Below are 22,580 nucleotides of genomic sequence, written 5' to 3' on the forward strand. Positions count from 1 at the left end.
AAGGCTTTGATGATATTTACATGACATCTGCATAAGCAGGGTATGTTTTAGGTAGAGTTATATTTGGCTACGTGTAATATGAGTTGAGTAACTACCCAGAGAGTAGTTATTGGTGGTTCATTTTCAAATTGGCATGTCTCATCAGATGGGGTTCCATAGGAGCCTGCCCTGGGTCTGTGTCTTCTCAGTGTTTTCCTTAACTATCTAGTTGACGAAATAGCAAGGAATGATTATAAACTTTGGACAGTACTGGCTTCCTTGTCATGACACTTTGCTATCCATGGTGAATAGGACAAGAAGTAACGGGCTTAAATTGCAGGAACACAGGTTAAGGTTAGACACGGAGGTAAAGGGAAAAATGTTCCTAAGGACAGGAGTATTGAAGTGCTGGAACAGATTGCTGAGGGAGATAGAGTATTGATCACTGGGCATCTTTAAGAATGTGTTAGACTAGTATCTATGAGGAATGATGGATGATGAATACCTCTTCCAGCTTTAGGCAGGAAAGTGGACTAGATGACCACTCAGTTACGAAGGACAGAACTGGAAGAGAGAATAAATTACTATTTTATATTACTGCATTCATGAAAATGTTTGCATCATTTCCTGCACCCTGCTTTTTTTGCAATTGATAGGGGATGCAGAGTTTTGCATGTCGGACTCTGAATAGTTAGAACGTACTGTTCTAGGCAGTCCGCCTATTACGCCAAAATATTTGTTCTTATGGTTTCTATTTTCTGTGTTTTCTGGTAAATTCACAAGGAAGGCTGTAGATCTATCAGCAATGTTTTATAAGCAGAAATCACCTATATGTTCATGTGAGATAATAAGAGGTATCTAACCAGTATACAGGAGTCCAGCATGCTCTGCTTGTCTGTGACTGATGGCACTCAGAAGGTGGTTCTGTGATAGACTCTGCCTTTGTCAGACCTGATGCCCTGGAGCTGGCTTTGGTGCTTTCCTTGTGAGACTACAAATCTGCTTTACAGTTACAGATAAAATTCAGGCTACTACAAGATATTGCAAAATGAGGTAATGAATCATGCAGCAAGACTTTTCTGCTGTGTCTAGTCCCTCTCTTCTGGAAAGACCATAGCCTAAATTTACACGCACGTCCTGTTCCTGGGGCTTTCCTAATAAGTGACTCTCAGTTTAATTTTCTACTTTCTACCTTTTTCTTCATAAGACTAGTTTCAGTCAGTTACAACTGCTAGAGCCAATTCCTCTTTCTGTGCAGCCTGTGAATTTTCTGAAGAATCAATAATTTGCTTAAAATGCTAATGTATGTTATACCATAGCCCATAAATATACATAAAATCATTACTGTAGTTTGTGAGAAGGTTGTAATCAGTTATAGATGCATGTTATCATATGGAAAATTATGGAACAGCTACCCCAGTAGGCTGATCAAAGCCATATGATGTACACAGGTATATGTGCATAATGAAACTGGACAATTTAACTTTCCCTGTACTTAGCAATATTTTCTGTATTGCAACATTTTAAGCGTAGAGGTATTTTATGCTTCAAAACCATAATTTCAGAATATCACCACTGTCAATTAAGAGTGATAACATGTGTGTGTGTTTTTTGGAATATTGTAACCTCTGTGACCAGCTGGACAACTGGTAAGACACAAAAACCTGTATTGTGCATGCTACAGTGACAAGAATTGTGGCGTTATTGTCCAGGAAGCAGTTATTGGGTTTTATGAGAACTCCTTTAATCTTTAGTTGGAATGGATTAACATCCAGGTAAATAGACTGTTGTTGTCAGTGATCCATAGGACATAAATGCCCTGTTACAGGGCAAAGTGAAACCCACTTATCTAAAAACAGTACTGCAAGTAATCTGGTTTTTTTCCTTTCTGTAGGAATTCAGCTACTGAAAGTATTCTCAGAAGAAGGTTAATATTTCATCAACTGAGCAGCTCGAATTGTCATTTTTGTTAGAAGTGAAATCTACCTTTTCTTCTTTTATTGTGACCTATGTTCCCTATTCAGTTTGGAAAACAAAGAAAAATTCAACTCTCAGCTTACTTGTATATTTATTGAAGCTCGTAATAATCTTTAACAGATTTATCCTCACAGGCTTCATTCTTTTAAACGCCTGTTAGAAACAGTGAAGCGTACAGTCTCAATGGTTTATAGTCTGATAACCAACCACTGGATTGTTATAATATACAAATAGATGTTCATCTGTATGCGCATGAGACAGTGGGGAGCAAGGTATGATATTTTGCTGTATGCTGTGATTTGTGATAATTTTGTTAGTATAGATGATAAAGTACAAAATTCCAGATTTTTTTTAATCTTCTGCCCTTAAACTTTGGATTTATAAATTTATAAATTTATAAATTATTATTTTTATTATTATTATTTATTATTATTATTTATTTATTTATAAATTTATAAATTTTAAAGCTTTTAAGCCTATTCCATGAGCAGGCGAACTAATGAAACCCTGTTGCCTACAAATTTGTGCCCTGTGTCCTTAGGTGTCTCGTAACCTGAGCTCCCTGCTGCGCCTCCAGCTCTTCCTACCTGTCCTAGAGAGCCTTTGCCTTCCCTGCATGTCCTCGAGTTGTGGGCTGGGGAAGATGGAGCTTGTGCTACACCTGATTCAGAACTAGCTTAGGCAGGATCAGTTTTCTGCTTACTGTGGTTAGGATTTTTGCTAGGTTTCTCTAGGTGGTGTTTAGACAAAATCCCACTACTTTATGTATTGCTGGCAAAAATTGCTACTATACTGTGAATATAGTTGGCTTATTTACAGTTTCATTGACTGAATGCATACTCGATTTTCTATACTTTTTGATACAATATGAATGGAAATGAGCATCTTAAATACTAAACTGCTGTGAAACATCATGTTGTTGAAAGTCACACCTAAGAAGATGATTCTGTATACTTTTCCGAAGGTTAAGACTACTGTTTGAAGAAACGTCTCTTTTGTTTTAGATTAGATATTGTTAAGCTTCTTTTTTTCTCTATACGTATATAGTAGCATCTTTCTTCCATTATCTTAATCTTCAAAAATTCTGTAGATCAAACGTACCACTGACCAATTTTGCAGTAAATACTGTAGGGCATTCTGATCTCATAATGAGAACAGCACTGTATAGCCTCTTTCATGTAAGATGATTTTTGATGAGGTTCAACTGGCAATTTTTTGCCAGTAGAGCAGTAAATTCAGCTAAATCCAAATGTAAATGTGACCGCTGATATCAGTTAACCAGCTCCATCATGTTGCTGGTAGTCTTCCAAATCGCCAAACCTATTCTTCTGAGGTGTTACGATTCAATTTTTTCAGCATATGTTTAAAATCCTTAAGGAAATACTTCTCTGGAGTTTGCAAGTATTATCTGTTATTCAGTGTCATCACCTATTGGGAGTGCAGTTTTTAGTAACTCGGGATAGTTGTAAGCATTATGACATTAATCTTAACTAATATATGTGTTATTTATATTAATGTTATCTCACTGGTAATGGGTTGGGTTTGGGGGGTTTTTTTGTTTGTTTTTTTAGGGGGGAAGGAAATGCAAGTGGACTTATTCAAAGATCTCAACACTGAGGTGCTAGTGATCCCAAGTATGGGAATCTCCACTTTCGTAAGACCTTAGAATTCTCATAACAGAATCTGGGAGACAGATTAGCTTAGGTATAGCATAATAGCAACCTTACATGGCAGATGGGGATAAGAGGCTTTTAGCACCATTTTTAAGCATCACTTTGAGAAGCATACATTAATTCTTTAGTGCTCATGTCCTGTAGGTTTTTTCCTTGCATTGCTGCTAATGAGAGATTGCTCTTTCCAACCTGACAAAGTACAACAGTTAAAAACACAACCCAAACAACAGATCTAGCCATGTTCAAAGTGGTGACATTGCACACTTAAAATCTGGTCCAAAAGAGAAAACTACACAGTACAATATTTTTCTGTTGGCACCTAATAAAAATGTAAGCAGAGAGAGTGGGAGTGGAGGACAACATATGCAAAGTCTGAGCATGAACTAGTTGAAGTTGAAAAGTAAGTGCTGCTTGCATACTCCGGGGTAATACCGGTCCTTTCTTGCTAGGCAGCCCGAAGCAATCTATGTGGGCAGAACCGTATCTCTAACTCGTTCAGCTGGGTGTAAAAGAGCGTATTCTGTGGGTGTGAGACCATGTCTGAGTAGTGTGTGTGCTCCACTGCCTTACAGAGTTGCTGGTGGAGGTTTGCTACCCTGCGCTCATCTGAGCGCACTACTACTTTGAATGCATTTAGACTGTTTAGGAGCTCCTTAAGAGATGAGGTTTATACGCTTGCTGTATCTGATAGTCAGCAGTGAACACAGGCAGCTGGACAGAGAAGAGACCCTTTTTAGGAATAAGCTATGTTCATACTGTAATAGATGGCAAAAGAATTTAATGGAAGAACAATGTTCCGAATATTCCAACCTCAGGAAAAATTAAGTGGGTACTTAAGTCTGACCTTCCTGTACACCAAAGTCAATCAACTATGGGAGACACATTCATAAGAAACTAGGCTTTATTATTTCCCTTGCTCCCTAGAACTGCTCATTAATTGTTGTCTGGCATGTATTTTGCTGGACACCTGTTTCAGCTTTGTGGAGGTTTCTTTTTAGCAAGTATGTGCATTCCACTGTGACTCTTTTCAATCTTTGTGGACAGTACCTCTGTCCTCCTTTGTTCTTTGTGTCTCTATATTTTTGTGGATTCAGTCCAAAAATCTTAAGGCTAATCATGAGCAGAACTTCAGCGTTGCCCGTGTATATTCCTTTCACGTGTAGAAAACCCTCTTTGCATGGGTTTAGTCAACTCAGTAGCAATCGTAAAGAATTCTGTGGGGTGATTCATTGCTCCAAGGACTGTTTGCTACAGTATTATCAAAAAAAAAAAAAAAAACCCTGGTTCTGGATAAGTCAGTCATTACGTTACGTCGCTTGCCATTATATTGTATTCTGTTAGTTTAAGATACCTAATTTTGTTGCTTTCTCTAAAAAAAATTTGTTTTTACTGACAATTTTTTGTTCGTACATTTTGTTGTTTTAAATTGAGATTTCTGTTTCAGAAAAATATATATTTTTATTATAACTGTACTGAATAAGAAAGTCCTGAAGGTGTAGCTGTTTGTTGTTATCATTTCAGAAATTAAAATCAACATTAATCTTTTGAGTGGCCCACAGCAAATTAAGCAATTTGTTACAACAGTCACTATTTACAAAAGGAAAATAATATCATGTTGTTTTATGTCATGTTCTTATGAACGCAAGGTATTAGAGGGGAGTGGGAATTACTAAAATGTATATGGTGGCATGCATGACTTCACTCTGGTACATCACTATCCTTAAGTGATGTATCCTTAACACTGTTATGTTATTTGGCATCTACACTGAGATCATAGATATAAAATGTCTAGAAAGAACAGGAGTCTAGCTAGTGATTTGTAAGGTCTCTTGTAAAGAAAGCCTGATCAGTGTCTCTTCAATGCCACACTTCTCTTAATATTGCTTTAAGATAGGAAAAGCCATTGTCTGTCTGTGTCTGTCTGTCTGTCTGTCTCTCTCTCTCTCTCTATATATATATATACACACATATGTGTATGAGTTTTTTTCCTGGTGGAAATTGTTATGCTAAGAATCAGGGGGAAAAAAACAAACAGTATTGTGAAATGGGAAAAACGTTCAGCACAGGGAGACGAGGGTGTATGGGATAGCTTTGTATGAAGCGCAGTCAACACGCTAGGACTCTTCTGCCTGGAAGGAGATGAGTCAAGGAGGGTATGATACAAGTCAGTAAGCTACAAATGAGTTTGAGAAGGTGAATATGGAATAATTGCTCACTGTCTTTTCCAGTGCAGAAGCTGAAGGGTGTCAAACAAAACAAGGAGGTGTTGGGCTTAAAACACCAAAGGAAGTGATTTTTCACACAATATATATTTAAGCTGTAAAACTCCTTACCACAGAATGTTATAATCTATGGAAGAAAAATCACTTAAGGACTGTTAAATACAAAGACCAAATCTCTTATTTCAGAAAGCTCCTGGAACCACAGTTTGCTGGAGTCTGAGAGTGTGTTCTGGGAAAAGGTGATTGCATGCTTGCCCTGTCCTTACATTCTTCCCTAGACAGCTACTTTCAGCCCTATTTGGAGGCTGACTGAACCTTTTGGTTTGACCTACTGCAGCCAACCGTTACAAGTTGTAGGAAATAAGCAAAATAATTTTTTTTTACTCTCTTTCCCAAACATGACACTTAACTTTCCTTGGTGGTATTCCCAACTGGCAAAAGCTAACAAGAACTTTGTCAGATATTACTAATATATTTTATATACCTTAGTATTTGGTAAGGTCACTGGAGTTTTAGGTGAGCTTGTAGTTTAAGATATCATTACCAGTTGTTTACATCTTGAAATAATTTTCAAGCTTGAAAACTCATTTCATAGAGAGAACTATGTGAAAAGAGAATTGATATTGATAGAAGCAATGCAGGGAAACTGCTTTGATATAAATATTTGAGGGGGCCAGGCAATGGTCTGGTGGGGGGAAGGGGTGGAAAAAGTGGTAATTTCAATCTGCCTTCTTTCATGGTGGGATTGGCATCACTTAGAACAGTAGTTTTAACCTTACGGCTACTTTAATTTCCTGTTCTGTAAATTGGTAGCTGCTTAACTTCCTAGCTTAGTGCACAGTGATTTTTAGTTGCACTTCAAGTATTTTCTGAAGGAGTGACTGGCTTTGTGGAAATACTAAAGAATTCTTGTGAATTCTTCAAAGTCTTTTGAATCTGCAAACATAGAGGCCAGTATTAGGGATTTAAAATTCATCTAGTACTGAATATTTCAAGAATACAAGTGTTTTATACTTCCTTTTTATCCCTTTGGGAAATTTGCACCAAGTGTAATAGATCACATAATCTATTAAGCTAGATTCTGCCGTTACTGTCAGAACGTGAAAAGATGCACAAGTCTTTCCATTTTTCATTCTTCTCAGTCAAAAAACGGAAAATAACAAATGTTTTACAGATACTGTTAACTGAACGTTTTTGAAGAGTGGGTGGTGTTTCCATTATCAGGCAGGATTTGCCAATACTTTAATTTGAATGTTTGGTAGGTGATGAATAATGTGTTGGCCAAAGTGTTGTGAAGATTAAATTTATTCAGTTAAACAAATGAAAGATTATTATTATGGTCTTGAGTAAAAATATATATATATATACTTACAACATGCATGAGATTAGAACTCTTGTTATTAGCCATGCAATGATATGTGGTAGTGTAGATGCTGGCATACTTAGCATGCAGGAAAATCCGTTTTTCAGTAATGGAACGTGGTGACCTCAATATAAGTAAAAACTAATACATCCAAGCCCTACAAAATACCTTAGTTTGCTACTAGATGCATTTACGTTTCATCTGTGAAGACATGGCACCAACATGCAAAAATTCAGTTCTTTGTAACACTGTTACTCATTCAGACAAACTTTCAGCCTAAATATTTCAGATGTGTTTTATTTAGACTTTTGCTTCATAACCAGCTGTTGTTCACTGTTAGCTTCTAAGAAGCTATAAAAGCAGATTTGGCAGACACAGGTAATGAATTTAAACTTTAGGCCAAATAACTTCTTAGTAAACCAAAATTCTTCTAATGAGCCTTGAACAACATGATTTTACAGTATTGTTATATATCATAAGTTCATTAATAAGTAATACTGCATAAGCAATAGCTGCATTATTGCCTACTCGGATTGCATCTTTAGTGATTTCAGCCTGCCTCAGTATTTTCTGTGGTAACTATTTACAAGATTCCTTTGACCATTTAAAAATTAAATTTGCATTTTAAAGTCGATCAGAGCTTCGACATGAATGCTACTTAATGTATTGTTGAATGTACTTAAAATACTGATTCTGTTTCATGTTCCTTACAGGTGCATTCTACTTCCCCTTTTGGGAATGAAGCCCCCTCAGCAGAGCCTCTTCCTGCTTGTAGATTCAGTTGATGAGGGCTGTAATGTTTCCGAGGGTGAACAGACTTCTACAGGTTTATCTGGAACAGTAGCAGAGCTTTTAGCTGGCCACTTTGAGTTCTTCCCTCCCTGGCTGCTCCTTCTATGTTCTGCCCGCAAGCAGAGTAAAGCTGTTACAAAAATGTTTACAGGTGAGTACAGATCATAAGAAGCGTTTGTTACCTGTTCCCTTTAACAGGGACATAGTATTTACAAGATCATCAGTGATGGTTGAAAGCACTGATGCATGCCTAATTCTGAAAAATGGTCATGACAAAAGTGATAATTCTTAAGAATGTATACTATATATATATATATATATATATATATAAAATATATAATGTATAAATAAATAAAAATATATATAGAGAGAGGTGTATTATATCTTTGTAATACAAGTGTTGGTAACTGAGTTTTTTTCCTTGCTTTGCTTGTCCTGAAGATCTGTGAAACAGGGTAAATGATGTGTAATGCATAAGTATGTCTGCTGTATACACCCAGTTCTACAATCTCAAAAGATTTTTTCATCTCATGTTGAAATTTCTTTTCTTTTCAGAAGGCAGGGAATAACCTTTGAAGGCAGAACTTGAGAGGGTAACAGTGTAGATTGGGATTCCCAGAGTATGCTTTTGGCAGAGGCTGCACAGCGAAGAATTCCTTACAAGTTCTTCATCCAGGCTTTACTGTGTCACGAGAACATTTCTTCACTATACTGACATTGTTACTGGACGTTTTCTGAAATTTAGTAAAAGGCAATATCTACACTGGATTCCAGGCTGATTCATAAAGCCTGTGTGTTTTAAGGCAACAATTAGGACAAAAATGTGATTATAGAACATAGACCCATAGGCTTCCTCGTTTCCACAGTGGCAAAAGGTCAATGTGATAATTGCATTTTGGAATGAAGTACTGTATTAATCAGTGGCAGACATGAACAGTGGTATGTGGGAGAATCTGAGAACCAAAGGAAACTCTGGGGTAGTTTCATAGGACTTCTTTGGATGTTCATATGGGAATAGTTTTGTCAAAACTTGGCTGATTAGATACATTGTCATTGCCAAAAACCAGACAAAACTTTCTTCAGAACTGTTTTATTTCCTTTCCACTGAATCATATTAATATTGCAGACTGGTCCTAAGAAAATGCTGTTGTCTTCTAAGTATGTTTCCAGATGGAATTCTTGACAGGAAAAATCAGCAGAACGAATGGATATGTCTTTAAAATAAATTTAATTTGAATGAGTTAAGTTCTCATTTCCACGGAGAATGATTTGATGAATAGCATAATAAGGAAGTTGACTTGGAATATTATAATGCCATCTTCATTGTGGAAAAAGTACAGATAAGAAAGAATGAATCTCAGAATAATTGGACATAAATTGAGATGAAATGTTAGGGTCTGTTTGGAGGAAGTGGTGTTTTTTTCCCACTATGAGAGAAAACTATAGCATTATGGCCGATGTGACAGTTATCCACTTAGTACGCTGTTGGATAATTTTCGTATTTGCAGCCATTACTCAAGTTTGCGAAAGATTTGGTGATAATGCACGGATGATGGTTGAATCTTCTTCTAACTTCAGATACAATGCAATTTTGTGTTGCAAAACTCAAGATAGTTTTGATTTTGTGTTTTTAGCCTGAAAGGGATAGACTGTCATTAACACTTCTACTGAGGCAAACTCTTCTTCTCCTTTGTCGTATTTGCATGTTTACTTTTATCTGAGCCAGTTTTTTTTAAGCTGGTTAATGTGGTAGGCCAGCAGAATGCAAGATTTGTGGTGAGTGTTTTTTGCACTTATGATAGAAGAAATGGTGTATAACGTGCTCTGCTCTTGGGGACACTCTTACACTGAAATTCTAATGCTTCCAATTTCCCAGCAAATAGGCATTCACAAGTCTATCTATAATATGAGCACTGTACATTTTCTTCAGATGTTTCTTCAATCTGGAACAAAAATCACTTTTGCTGTAACTTAATAAGGTAGATTGGAATCTCTTCAGCATCATTTTAGGAAAATGAGTCCCATCTGTAGTTTTATGTGCTAAAACCTTTAAAGTAAGTCATGAAAGATATACTGGCTGATACTGATTTGTTTATAAACAATTTATATCAAGTTTCGTTTAAATTTTTCATGTAATGAAAACTTCTAGAGACCTACTGAAATAAGAGCTAAACCTATTTGTCAGAATATGTTTCAGATGATCAGGGTAGGGTTGCTGCTGTGGCGTGGTCCTGGTGATGGTTTTTTGGGGGGGGCGTCCGATATAGATGAGAGTTCTGCAAGCTTATCCCAACCAAAAATAGTTTGTGCATGGAAGAAAGAGTCCACTGTTCGGGCCACTGTTATCTTGCTGCTGCCCATGGTAAATATATCATTCCTACCACCAGATAATGTAAGAATGAGAAGGAAAGAAGGAAGTTTATTCTAGTCCTGTTTGTTCCTTCACTTTTTTTGATGACTTATTCATGAACGTTCAATAATTCTCCACTGTCTGTATCTGCAGTGGCTTGTGTTCTGGGCCCCTGCGTATTCTAAGATTCTGTAGTAGCACAGCGTGCTACAGATTTTTCTCCTTACTCCAGAATCTCAGCTTTCATTAATTTAAAGCAAAAAAAAAGAAGTATTTTTTGCCTCTTGTGGCTGCAAAGACAACCTCAAAAATATGAACCAAATGTAAACTGATGCCTGCGTGAGTCTGCGGTCACCCTCCACAGTGAGCAAAAGCCAGCCAATGGAGTGAAAAAGAGGGGGAATGGATAATGCATGTCCTGCTGCCTCCTCTTGTATGTAAACTGTCACCAGCTACCACATCATGCCTGCTTGCTTTTCTTATGGATCTTTTCCTTATTTAGCCATTCACTCCTATGTCATAATTATCCACATCATCTCCTACATTGTAGTTTGCTGTCATTCATCAACAAGTATGGACTACTGAATGGTTGCATTAAACACATTTTTTCCAATCTTTGATTATAATTTGTTAGGAAAAGTTATATTTCTAAGTAACTGAAAAATCTCTCTAACCTGAAAGTGGCACAGAGCATATAATTATTTTTTTATTTATTATGCTTCAGCTAATTAGCTAATACAGGGGTTTCTTCTAAAATGAGGCTAAATCTTAAAAGTACAGTAGATACTCTTAAACTAAAATCTGTTTTTACAGATCTATCATATGGATTTAAAAGCTTTAGATATTTTAAAATCAGGCAACTTTAGATATGATTGAGTGAAAAGCATTTATTTCCTCATTTAATAGCACAAAAATAAGTAAATGTTCAATACTTTTATGCGCAAATGCACTATTTCTTGAGACTTTTTTAATAGACAGTTACTTAATTTCTTCTTCTGAGCTACACACAGAAAACAAATATTCATGTATTTTGTTGGCATCTGGCTTAATTACACCCCTCAATTAAACATTGACATTCTCTCTCAAAAGAACTGAATCTCCTGCTTGAGGCATGTGTGCGCCAGAATGGTAGAGTTCAAGTGGATGTCACGTTTCAGGGAACCATAGTTACCATAAAGTTAATGTTAGATATTGGAAACAGCAACAAAAAATCTCCCCAAAATGCATATGAAAGGGTTTAGACCAGCATCAGAGACAGCTTACACTCCATTCACCTGCTTATCCATGGGCAAAAGCAGACAATGGGTCATTCATCTTTCCCTCATCCATTCATCCATCGTTCAGTTCCAGACATTCAGATATTATTAAAAGCTGACGTTTATCCAGACGTATTCTGGATTAGAAATCTTGGGAGCGTAGATCTTTCTAGTACTTTCACTATTTGCTAGTTTTAGTCCTAACTGATGTTGAAAATAATCATTCTTGTAGCTTCTCCTAAAATTCAGAAATGGGCAAGAATATGAAAACTTTGGAGGAATGCAGTAAAAATCATGACCAGCTTCTCTGTCTCCAGTTGGTTTATTCAAGCTACTCTGTCAGTCATACTGGTGAATCCTCAAATCAAGTCAGTTGCCTGATTTGGAACTGAGCCTTTCCTTTTCACTTGTCAACTCCAAAACATAAACAGCATGAGACTCCTTTGGGAGAGATTGTTTCAGAAAAAGAAAATCTGAGTTGTTCTCTGATTTTTCATTGGAAGTTGGAATGTATTCAAATAGTTTCATGTTGCTTTAAGGTCTTTATGTTGGATTTTGACCATAAAAGAAAATTTATACAGCTATTTGATAGCTGTATAGTTGTAAAATTTATTCCTATATTCAAAACATTTTACTCAAAAGGCTTGGGACATAATTTGGGCAGCCTTTTTCCCTATTAGCACAGGGACGTGATGCTAATTACTTGGTACTTCACCTCTTCTCACTCTTTTTTGATTACCACTTTGAAAAGTTGATATTAGGGAATATCACATTAAATATTTCCTAGTAAAAGTTCTGTGTGCCTTTTGAAGAAAACTTTCCCTGCTATATGTTTTTATTTTTTGTAATTAAAGAGGGAATTTTTTGTTTTTTTTTTTTAATGGACTGTTATCAGTAAATCTAACTAAATAAGCTTCTGTGCGTTATCTTGCACCGTGAGAGTGGCAGAATTCAGTCAAGACTTTTCCAATGTCTCTAAGCATCTGTGGTGGATGTGATGAAATGTGGAACATAATATGCTGCCAGTGCCCTAAGTTAACTGTGCTCCTTTAGTTTTCAGGTGCTTTTTACTCTGCTGGATACATTATTCTTTTTGCACAGATGTGCATAAATGGCAATAGAAATTCCTAATTTAATACGTGCTTAGATCAGCAATGTATATTGTTAATATCAATATATTGCCATGTTTTTAATCATTTGGATTATTTTAAAGTTAACAATGCAGTTAAACAAATGAAATATATTAAAGCCTATTTAAAATCTATGCAATAGAATTTATTTAGATAATATCTTAATAGAAGGATATTTTTAAGTATTTTGTGGAGCCTACTTTTTTTGAGGTATGTTTTTTTAAGTTTGAAAAGGTTGACATATTGTAGAAGTATTTATATAGCCAAGATGCATTTTTTTTTTCTTTGAATGACCCCAGACCTTGCCAAGAAGTACATTTGGAACTGATTTGTTTACAGAGCTGCCAGGAATTCAATAAATCAGGAAAATCCATACTGGAGCTCCTATTGGGTTGAAAGTGATGTGTTGTAAGAAAAATCTTAACAACGCAAAAAGCAGGGTCGTGGGACTGCAGATTCTGTCTGCTGCGCTCCCTTTTTGCTGAGCTTAGGTAGTTCATGGGAATGCATCTGAAACAAAACTAGCTTTCTCGTTATGTTTTAATGCTTCTTGTCTGTGAAAGTGACTTACTGTATCTAATGGGGTTGAAAAGCAAATTTGCTGGATCTTTGTTTGGAAGTATAAAATGACCTTATTTAGCTAGGTGCTCAGCAGAAAAACACAGCTTTGTTGTACTCTTTCAAACTAGCAACAGGAATTTCAGAGTTTTTATTAAACTATTATCTATCTATAAAGCCTTTTAAAAATTTATTTATTATAGTGTGGCTTGGTGCAGTGGCTAAAATTAACACCCTCTTTCTGTTCAGAAGCCTTTACAATGGAAGCTTATTAATCCCAACCCTTAAGGAACATATTCCTGGGATATGGCAAAAAACTGTATGACTGTAGTTCCTGTTGCTATACAGGCTTGTCTTCAGATATATAGATATAGAATTTCACTGAGAAGGAATATTTTGAAGTATTTCAAGAGAAAAAACAACCTTTAGTTTGCGTGAACATACACCAATCAAATTATTTGGATGACTGAGTTCTGCTCTGAAGTCTTCTGCAATTTATTTGCTTGTCTGGAGTGTTTTAGGCATTTGGTATGTCTCAGGGGAGTACAGAGAAGGGCAATATTCTCTACTATAGCATGGAACAAAGTAATGGTACAACCTCATTTAAAAAAAAAAAAAATCCTGTCTTACTTTCTCTCCACCAGGGTTTGTGCTTGTTTGCTTGTTTTCATGATCACATCCAAAATGGCTCAATTCACTTTGCTACCTGTTTTGGGAAGCAAAATTAAAATTTATATTTAAAAAAATAGGTTGAATTCCAGGATAAGCAAGAGTTCTCTGCTTTTGAAGCAATTGAATTATAGGGCACACACACTCGGGCTCAGACTGAGGTGCTTGAACAGTTATTACTCTGCGAGTTCATATGAGAAGGCTATGAATCACGGAAGGTGAAGAGTATTCAGTTAGCTGGTCAACACTGAGCATTATCAAAAATCTCAGGATTGCTGCCATGTGCATCTATCAGAGGTTTTCTTATTTGGGGAATGTAATCGACTGTTGCAAAAAATTGAGAAATCATTGAAGTTATTTTAAAAACAGAAGTAACTTACGTATGCAGATATATAGGAAGGAAAGATAAGGGCATGGGATTAACCTGAGAGACTGGAGATGTCATGAGGAGAATCTCTTACAGGGAGACGCGTTCAGATGGAGTCTGCAGAGCTTTGTGCCTTTTCTCGTTCAGCCGAGTGACAGCTACTGATTTGGTCGGGAGAAGCATTCAAGGCACTCTTAACAGAGAGGCTTAAAGAATGAGAAAGTCAGTGGAGATGATGGTTGTGTTTGCTCTGGATTGAGCAAAATGGAGCTGTGCCTTGCACGCGTGACGGTGAGACAACCGAAGCTACACTGAAGTGCCTGATTACAGCTCTGAGTGTGCATACGGCTATAGTTGCATGGAGCCAAGCATTGAATCGAATGCATGAAGCCAGCTCTCCGTTTTTAATTCCACTGTTTTCACTTTTATATCTTCTGAACAATCATAATTTAGAAATAGCCTTTCATTTAAAAGGAAAGCTTAGAATCTGCAGAATATGAGGGCACTAGCTGTCCTTACTCAGTGAAGTTTCTTACTTATATGCATGAACTACAGGTTTTGCAAAGTTGCATACAGAATATTTTAATCAAATGAGTAATAAAAATCAATGAATGACGCCATTCTGCAGGTCAGTTTAGGACATTACTATAAATTGTGATGAATTATGGTGGATAAAGCTAGTTCTTTATTTGTTTGGAGAGCTAATATGATATACCTCTGTACAACAGAGAGCAATCCCCCAAAATCTTGTTTTCTGTCTCCTTACCTTCTCATTCAAAAATCTGCAAGTTAGATACTGTTATTAGTGTAGTCTTAGTGTGAAAAGTGACTGTGCAAAAGTGTTACTTTGTCTTACCAGTTCATTTTATTTGGGGGAGAAGCATACTTATATTTTAAGTATTCTACTGATTTAGTCCTGTTAGATTTGTATAGCCAGCATAATTGATGAAGGAAGTAGGATACTAAAGCAGTATCATCACCAGAACTTGCCCCTCAGTTCTAGTCTGTTATATTTGTACAATGTTAATGGAGACTAAACAGTTAATGGAGTGAGCCTAATTTTGCCTTTACTGAAGGCATTCAGGAACAAAAGCACAGTTTAATTTTCAGGCTGAATTTTTGGCTAAACAAGCTCGCAGACTGAGCAGTTTGATCCATAGAATATTTAAATATAATAAAAACGTTGATCAGAAAATGACACTTTTCAGTGTGTCACTTAAAACTATTTGTTCTATGGAGATAGGGCCCAAATTGAATTGAATGTGTTACTGTATGATTGCTCTTCCTTCAGTATAATTTAGGGGCTAATAACTGCTTTTGGTTTGAAAAGCAACATTTTTTCGACTAGATTAGCTGACTCTAAGGAAACATATGCAAGTTGCTACACTGGCAGATGCAATGTGAACCTGCAGAAGTGAGGTACAGCTCTGGCTTAAAATACAATTTTAAACTTGGTAGTTTAAGTTGCTATTTCAGTGACTTCTGTAGGTTTCCTGTAGCTTCCAGAAAAGTAGTGTTCAAACAACATAATGTTTCATTAAACAAAGAAGGTAGGTCTTTGGCAAAGGCATAAGTTGGTAGTAGCAAAACAAATGTTTAAAATGACAGAGATCAACTGCATAGTCCATGTAACATCCTTTATATGCTCTGTTCTGCCTCTTTCTTGAGAGCTTGCTTGCTACTGAAATTGCCCTAGAGACTGTTTTTCACCTATTTCTAAACACTGCATTCCTGTGCTCTGTGAGGGTAGCACACAGTCAGTGTATGTGTGCGGGTGTGTATGTGTATGCATCTAGGGAGGAGGTAGACCCAGTGTACATATGCATGCACAAAATAATTTCCCTTTTTTCTTTCAAGTGTAAACAGGTTGGAATAACAATGGGATCATATGATGATAAGAAAACCTGTTTCCCTGTACAATGAGTCACTTACCAAAGAACCAGGGTGTTTACCTATAATACAGTCTCTATTTGGAAAAGAACTTAATATTCAGTGCACAGGGTTATAAAGATATTTAAAGCTATTTTTGGAGTGTCTCTCTTTGAAATCATAAAGGCTTTTAAAAGAAAATAAGGCGATCACGTTAAGTGATTTGATATATACGTTTTATCATACATATGTACCAGGTTTGAATAATCTCTTCTATAATATATGTAGTAGTTGTCTTAATCTAAATAGCTGAAAATTATTTCGAGGTCCACTGTAAACTAAATTGGAGACAGGATTATTCCTTTAATAATATTTAATAATCTTATTTAGGTTGCAATTCTGGTTTTGGTTTTTTGTTTTCACTTAGATGTTTCGTATTGCTCAAGGCAGACAAGCAGTGCCTGATTCAAAGTCACTTTGAAAATTTTCCCATTTAGTAATATGATAAAATAGTAGATTATGATAAAGCAATGTATGTATCTATTATCAAAGTTCTCTACTATTAACATAAATTTACATTCAGTGTTTGTACATGCAAAATACGTTATAGTTGCTGTTCCCTACCCAGAAGTATTTCTCTCTTCTCTTTTTTTGTTTTTGCTTTTTTTCAACTTGGAGTTACTTATTTTTGATCTAATTTTAATTAACTTTCTTCTCTTCTAATAGGTTTTCGAAAAATAAGTCTGGATGATCTACGAAAGGCTTATATCGTGAAAGATGTGCAACAATATATTCTACATCGTTTAGATCAGGAAGAAGCACTGAGACAACATCTCACAAAAGAAACTGCAGAAATGCTGAATCAGCTTCACATCAAAAGCAGCGGTTGCTTTTTGTATCTGGAACGTGTTCTGGATGGTGTTGTGGAGAATTTTATCATGCTACGAGAGATCCGTGATATTCCAGGAACATTAAATGGCCTATATCTTTGGCTTTGTCAGAGACTTTTTGTGAGAAAACAATTTGCAAAGGTCCAGCCTATTCTTAATGTAATTCTTGCGGCATGCAGGCCATTAACCACAACGGAATTGTATCATGCAGTATGGACCAAAAATATGACACTGACTGTGGAAGAGTTTCAACGCAAGTTGGATGTCCTGTCAAAAGTCCTTATTGATGGTCTTGGAAATACAAAAATCTTGTTTCATTACAGTTTTGCAGAGTGGTTGCTGGATGTAAAGCACTGTACACAGAAATACTTATGTAATGCAGCAGAGGGACACAGAATGCTGGCAATGAGTTACACCTGCCGAGCAAAGGATTTAACACCATTAGAAGCTCAAGAATTTGCATTGCATCTAATTAATTCAAATTTACAGTTAGAGACTTCAGAGTTGGCTTTGTGGATGATATGGAACGGCACACCTGTCAAAGACTCCCTGTCAACCTTAATTCCTAAAGAACAAGAAGTATTGCAGCTACTGGTAAAAGCCGGTGCTCACGTTAACAGTGAAGATGACCGTACATCTTGCATCGTTCGGCAAGCTCTGGAAAGGGAAGATTCCATCCGTACCTTGTTAGACAACGGAGCCTCAGTAAACCAGTGTGACTCGAATGGGAGAACGCTCTTAGCCAACGCAGCGTACAGTGGCAATCTCGATGTTGTTAACCTGCTTGTTTCAAGGGGAGCAGATTTAGAGATAGAAGATACTCATGGGCAAACGGCACTTACCTTAGCTGCTCGACAGGGACATACCAAGGTTGTCAATTGCTTGATTGGATGTGGGGCTAACGTTAACCACACAGATCATGATGGCTGGACAGCTTTGCGATCTGCAGCATGGGGTGGGCACACAGAGGTGGTTTCTGCACTCCTTTATGCTGGAGTCAAAGTGGACTGTGCGGATGCAGATAGTCGAACAGCGTTGAGAGCAGCAGCTTGGGGAGGACATGAAGATATTGTGTTAAATCTGCTTCAGCATGGTGCTGAAGTTAACAAAGCTGATAATGAGGGTCGAACAGCTTTGATTGCTGCAGCATACATGGGACATAAAGAGATTGTGGAGCACCTGCTGGACCATGGTGCAGAGGTAAACCATGAGGATGTGGATGGAAGGACTGCGCTATCTGTTGCCGCACTTTGTGTACCAGCTAGTAAGGGACATGCTTCAGTGGTTAGCCTTCTAATTGACCGTGGTGCTGAAGTTGACCACTGCGATAAAGATGGCATGACTCCACTGCTGGTAGCTGCTTATGAAGGACACGTGGATGTTGTTGATCTACTTCTAGAAGGAGGAGCTGATGTTGATCACACAGACAACAATGGTCGTACACCTCTTCTGGCAGCAGCCTCCATGGGCCATGCTTCGGTTGTAAATACTCTCTTATTTTGGGGTGCAGCTGTTGATAGCATTGATAGTGAAGGGAGAACAGTTCTGAGCATAGCCTCCGCACAAGGCAACGTGGAAGTGGTACGGACTTTGCTGGACAGGGGACTAGACGAAAACCATAGAGATGATGCAGGCTGGACACCTTTGCACATGGCAGCTTTTGAAGGTCACAGGTTGATATGCGAAGCACTTATAGAACAAGGTGCTAGAACAAATGAAATTGATAACGACGGACGTATACCTTTCATTTTGGCTGCACAGGAAGGTCACTATGATTGCGTGCAGATTTTACTGGAAAATAAATCTAACATCGATCACAGAGGCTACGATGGGAGAAATGCTCTCCGGGTTGCTGCTTTAGAAGGTCACAGAGATATAGTTGAACTGCTGCTCAGCCACGGAGCAGATGTAAACTACAAAGATGCCGATGGCCGGCCAACGCTATATATCTTAGCATTAGAAAACCAGCTTACAATGGCTGAGTATTTTTTAGAAAATGGTGCAAACGTAGAAGCAAATGATGCTGAAGGAAGAACAGCACTCCATGTTTCCTGCTGGCAGGGCCATTTGGAGATGGTACAGGTGCTGATAACATACCATGCTGATGTGAATGCTGCAGATAATGAGAAGAGATCTGCTTTGCAGTCTGCTGCTTGGCAAGGTCATGTGAAGGTAGTGCAGCTTTTAATTGAGCATGGAGCTCTGGTTGACCATACGTGTAATCAAGGTGCTACTGCACTCTGCATCGCAGCCCAAGAGGGGCACATTGATGTTGTGCAAATATTACTGGAGCATGGTGCTGATCCAAATCATGCTGACCAATTTGGACGCACTGCTATGCGTGTTGCAGCTAAAAATGGACACTCTCAGATTATTAAATTACTGGAAAAATATGGTGCATCTACTCTGAATGGTTGTACTCCATCTCCAGTCCACACAATGGAGCAAAAACCCTTGCAGTCAGTCTCCTCTAAAATGCAATCATTAACAATGAAGTCAAATAGTTCAGGGAGTACTGGTGGAGATATGCAGCCTAGCATGCGTGGGTTGTCCAATGGGCCAGCTCATGCATTCAGTTCTCCTTCAGAATCACCTGATTCTACAGTTGACCGTCAGAAGTCATCTTTATCAAATAATTCTCTAAAAAGTTCCAAAAATTCTTCTCTCCGTACCACGTCCTCAACTGCAACTGCTCAAACAGTGCCCATTGATAGTTTCCACAGTATGTCATTTACAGAGCAAATACAGCAGCATTCCCTGCCACGCAGCAGAAGTAGGCAGTCTATTGTTTCTCCTTCTTCCACAACTCATTCCTTGAGTCAAAATCATAATTCACCGAGTAGTGAATTTGAATGGAGCCAAGTAAAACCTAGTTTGAAATCAACTAAAACAAACAAAGGGGGGAAAACAGACAACTCCGGCAAATCTGGCTCAGGTGGAAAAAAAACAAAACAAAGTAGTTCCTCTCAACCAAAAGTGTTAGAGTATGAAATGACTCAGTTTGATAAACGAGTACCCGTTGCCAAATCTGGGACAAGCGTGCCACATAAATCAATGCCAGCAGAACCACAGTGCAAAATTTTGGTCCCACCAGCTCAGCAAGAAGTTGGTCGATCTCAGCAACAGTTCCTCATTCACCAACAGAGCGGGGAACAGAAGAAGAGAAATGGAATTATGACAAATCCAAATTATCATCTTCAAAGCAATCAGGTATTTCTTGGTAGGGTTTCTGTCCCACGAACAGTGCAGGATAGAGGGCATCAAGAAGTATTGGAAGGCTATCCACCCGCGGAGACAGAACTCAGCCTTAAGCAAGCCTTAAAACTTCAGATTGAAGGTAGTGACCCAAGTTTCAACTACAAGAAAGAAACACCATTATAAAAGGTAACCTGTGTAGTCACAAAGGAATCAAATGCGTGTATTGCACTGTGTGCGTTTTAAGTAAGCTCAGAATACATTTCACCGTAGTTTATCATCATAATTGCTTTCTTAATAAAGAAGATGAATGTTAAATTCCTAACCTAGCAGGCATTTTGTTTTGTTGTCATTTAAAAGCGTCAGCCTTACAAGATTTGGATAGCCGTTACATTCTCTGCTGAATTCTGATGGGTCAAATCCTGCCCCACAGTCTTTGATATGTAACTGAATAAAATAGCATATTTCATATAGAGCTGAACTGCAATTTTCTTTTGGAATATGAGGAGAGTTAGGAATTTTAGTATGTGATATTTTCAGAGGTAGTCATCCATGAATTCATGCAGTTCTGTCTGTTTTGGGTAACTGTAGTCATATCTACAAAAATGCTTTTCCAGAAACTTTTGAAGATTCCTGCATGTTACAGACAACCATTTTACTTTTTGGACTTTAGCTTTCAAACGTGAAATCTGACTAGCATAATTATCTACAAATTTAAAAGTTAAAATACTACCTGAGGCATTTATTTTATGTTTCTGTTACTGTGAAGTAACCCTTCTTTAAAAGAGATGGCCTACCTCATAGGAAGATTAGAATTTATGTTGTGGTACCAATTTTCTTACATTCCTCCGTTCTTAAGAATAAGATGAAAATCATTGGAGTTCGTTTTGATTCTTTTATTTTCTCTCCAATACCTAATGTTATGCTGAAGATGGAATTCTGTGTAGCTTTTTCAAACATATACTGTCAGTGAGTCAGCGAAAGGAGAACCGATTTTCTCCCTTATCCTGGTGAGGTTTGTTTGTTTTTCTTTCTTAGGGTATTGAGAATGTGTTAACAATGAATATTGTGCATTTGAAGTTCAGAGGAGCACCATCTTTACGAAATGCGTATGCTCTCCCATTTGCTTATTTCTAAATTATATTTTTTTGTTTGTGTGAATACTGCACTTCTGACAGACGAGACTGCTGCTCTTTAGAACAAAAATGTTCTCGGCAGCTGACTCAGTTCTGCTGCAAGTCATCAAAGACTGCAGATTTTTTAGGACAATTGCAGATGTTTCGCAATGTCCAAATGGGAGATTTTAAGTTGTCAAAAGTACATAGTCAGTGTTTGTCCTCAAATGCCCTGGAAATAGAATTCAGTTTAGTGGGATATGTTTTTCTAGGTTTAGCTGAGATGTCTTGTAAATTTTGAAGTCACAATGTTGTGTAGGATCCTAAGATGTTTCCTTGTGGGTAGCATTTTGGTGAAATCAGAACATTTTGAATAAGTGTTCCAAAAAAACTGTATACCAGACCAGATGTAGGTTTATAAAATGCAAATATTAGCATTACTTACCAAAGGGTCACATGAACTCTGGAGCCAGCAGAAGTGCAGAGGCAGGACTATGGGAGCAGGGATTTGGGGAATAAGTGGATGAGAGAAGATGGGCCTTAACTCTTACTGATGAAAGTCAAAAAAATTTTAGTTTTCTACAGTTCTACATCAGGTCCAAAATGGGATTCAAATTTGTTTGTGAATTTTTTCCTACTGCCGTAGAATATACTAAAATATATAATTAACGATTGTGTTTCATAACTCTTCTGTACGTCAGCCTGCCTTTCAGTTTTAGTTTTAATCATGTTAAATTTTATTGTGTTTAGTTCAGTCCTAAGATGTACTGATTTGTTCTGACCTGTCACCAAAAGACCAATACTGTTTAGAAGCAGAGATAAAATAATCCCTTTTGCACACTCTTTAGAATTTTCTGTCTTGGTTGATTTTATATTTTTCGTTTAAATTTTAAAAATGTGAACTGGCACGTACAGTTTTAGAACTCCAGTTGGGCTTTACCTTCCCTGGAGCAAGTACTGCTTTTTTCAAAGTTCAGGGTTTTTTTCCCATGAAGTGCCTGTTCATGTACAGAGCATGCAAGGTGACGGATAACCAAATGGTTCCTTTTGCTCTCTCTAACAATGTTACACAGCTTCATTTTAAATATGGCATTTCAAAGCAATTTTGTGTAGTTTGGTGCAGTGGAATTATTTGGTGCAAGCCATAAATTACCTCTTTTTTTGCCAGGTCTAAA

General features: G+C 37.3%; 1 protein-coding gene across 2 annotated transcripts in view; it reads left to right on the plus strand.

The window, feature by feature from the left end:
- Positions 1 to 22,580, plus strand: part of ANKRD50 (ankyrin repeat domain containing 50) — a 42,266-nt gene that overhangs the window by 16,283 nt on the left and 3,403 nt on the right. For both annotated transcript variants that reach the window (XM_068941612.1, XM_068941613.1), the window contains exons 3-4: positions 7,928 to 8,157; positions 16,932 to 20,479. In XM_068941612.1, the coding sequence (XP_068797713.1) occupies positions 7,928 to 8,157; positions 16,932 to 20,476 (3,775 nt within the window). In that variant the 3' untranslated portion in view covers positions 20,477 to 20,479. The remainder of the gene's footprint in view (positions 1 to 7,927; positions 8,158 to 16,931; positions 20,480 to 22,580) is intronic.

The sequence above is a fragment of the Struthio camelus genome, chromosome 4 (genome assembly GCF_040807025.1).
Source record: "Struthio camelus isolate bStrCam1 chromosome 4, bStrCam1.hap1, whole genome shotgun sequence".
Lineage (NCBI taxonomy): Eukaryota > Metazoa > Chordata > Aves > Struthioniformes > Struthionidae > Struthio > Struthio camelus.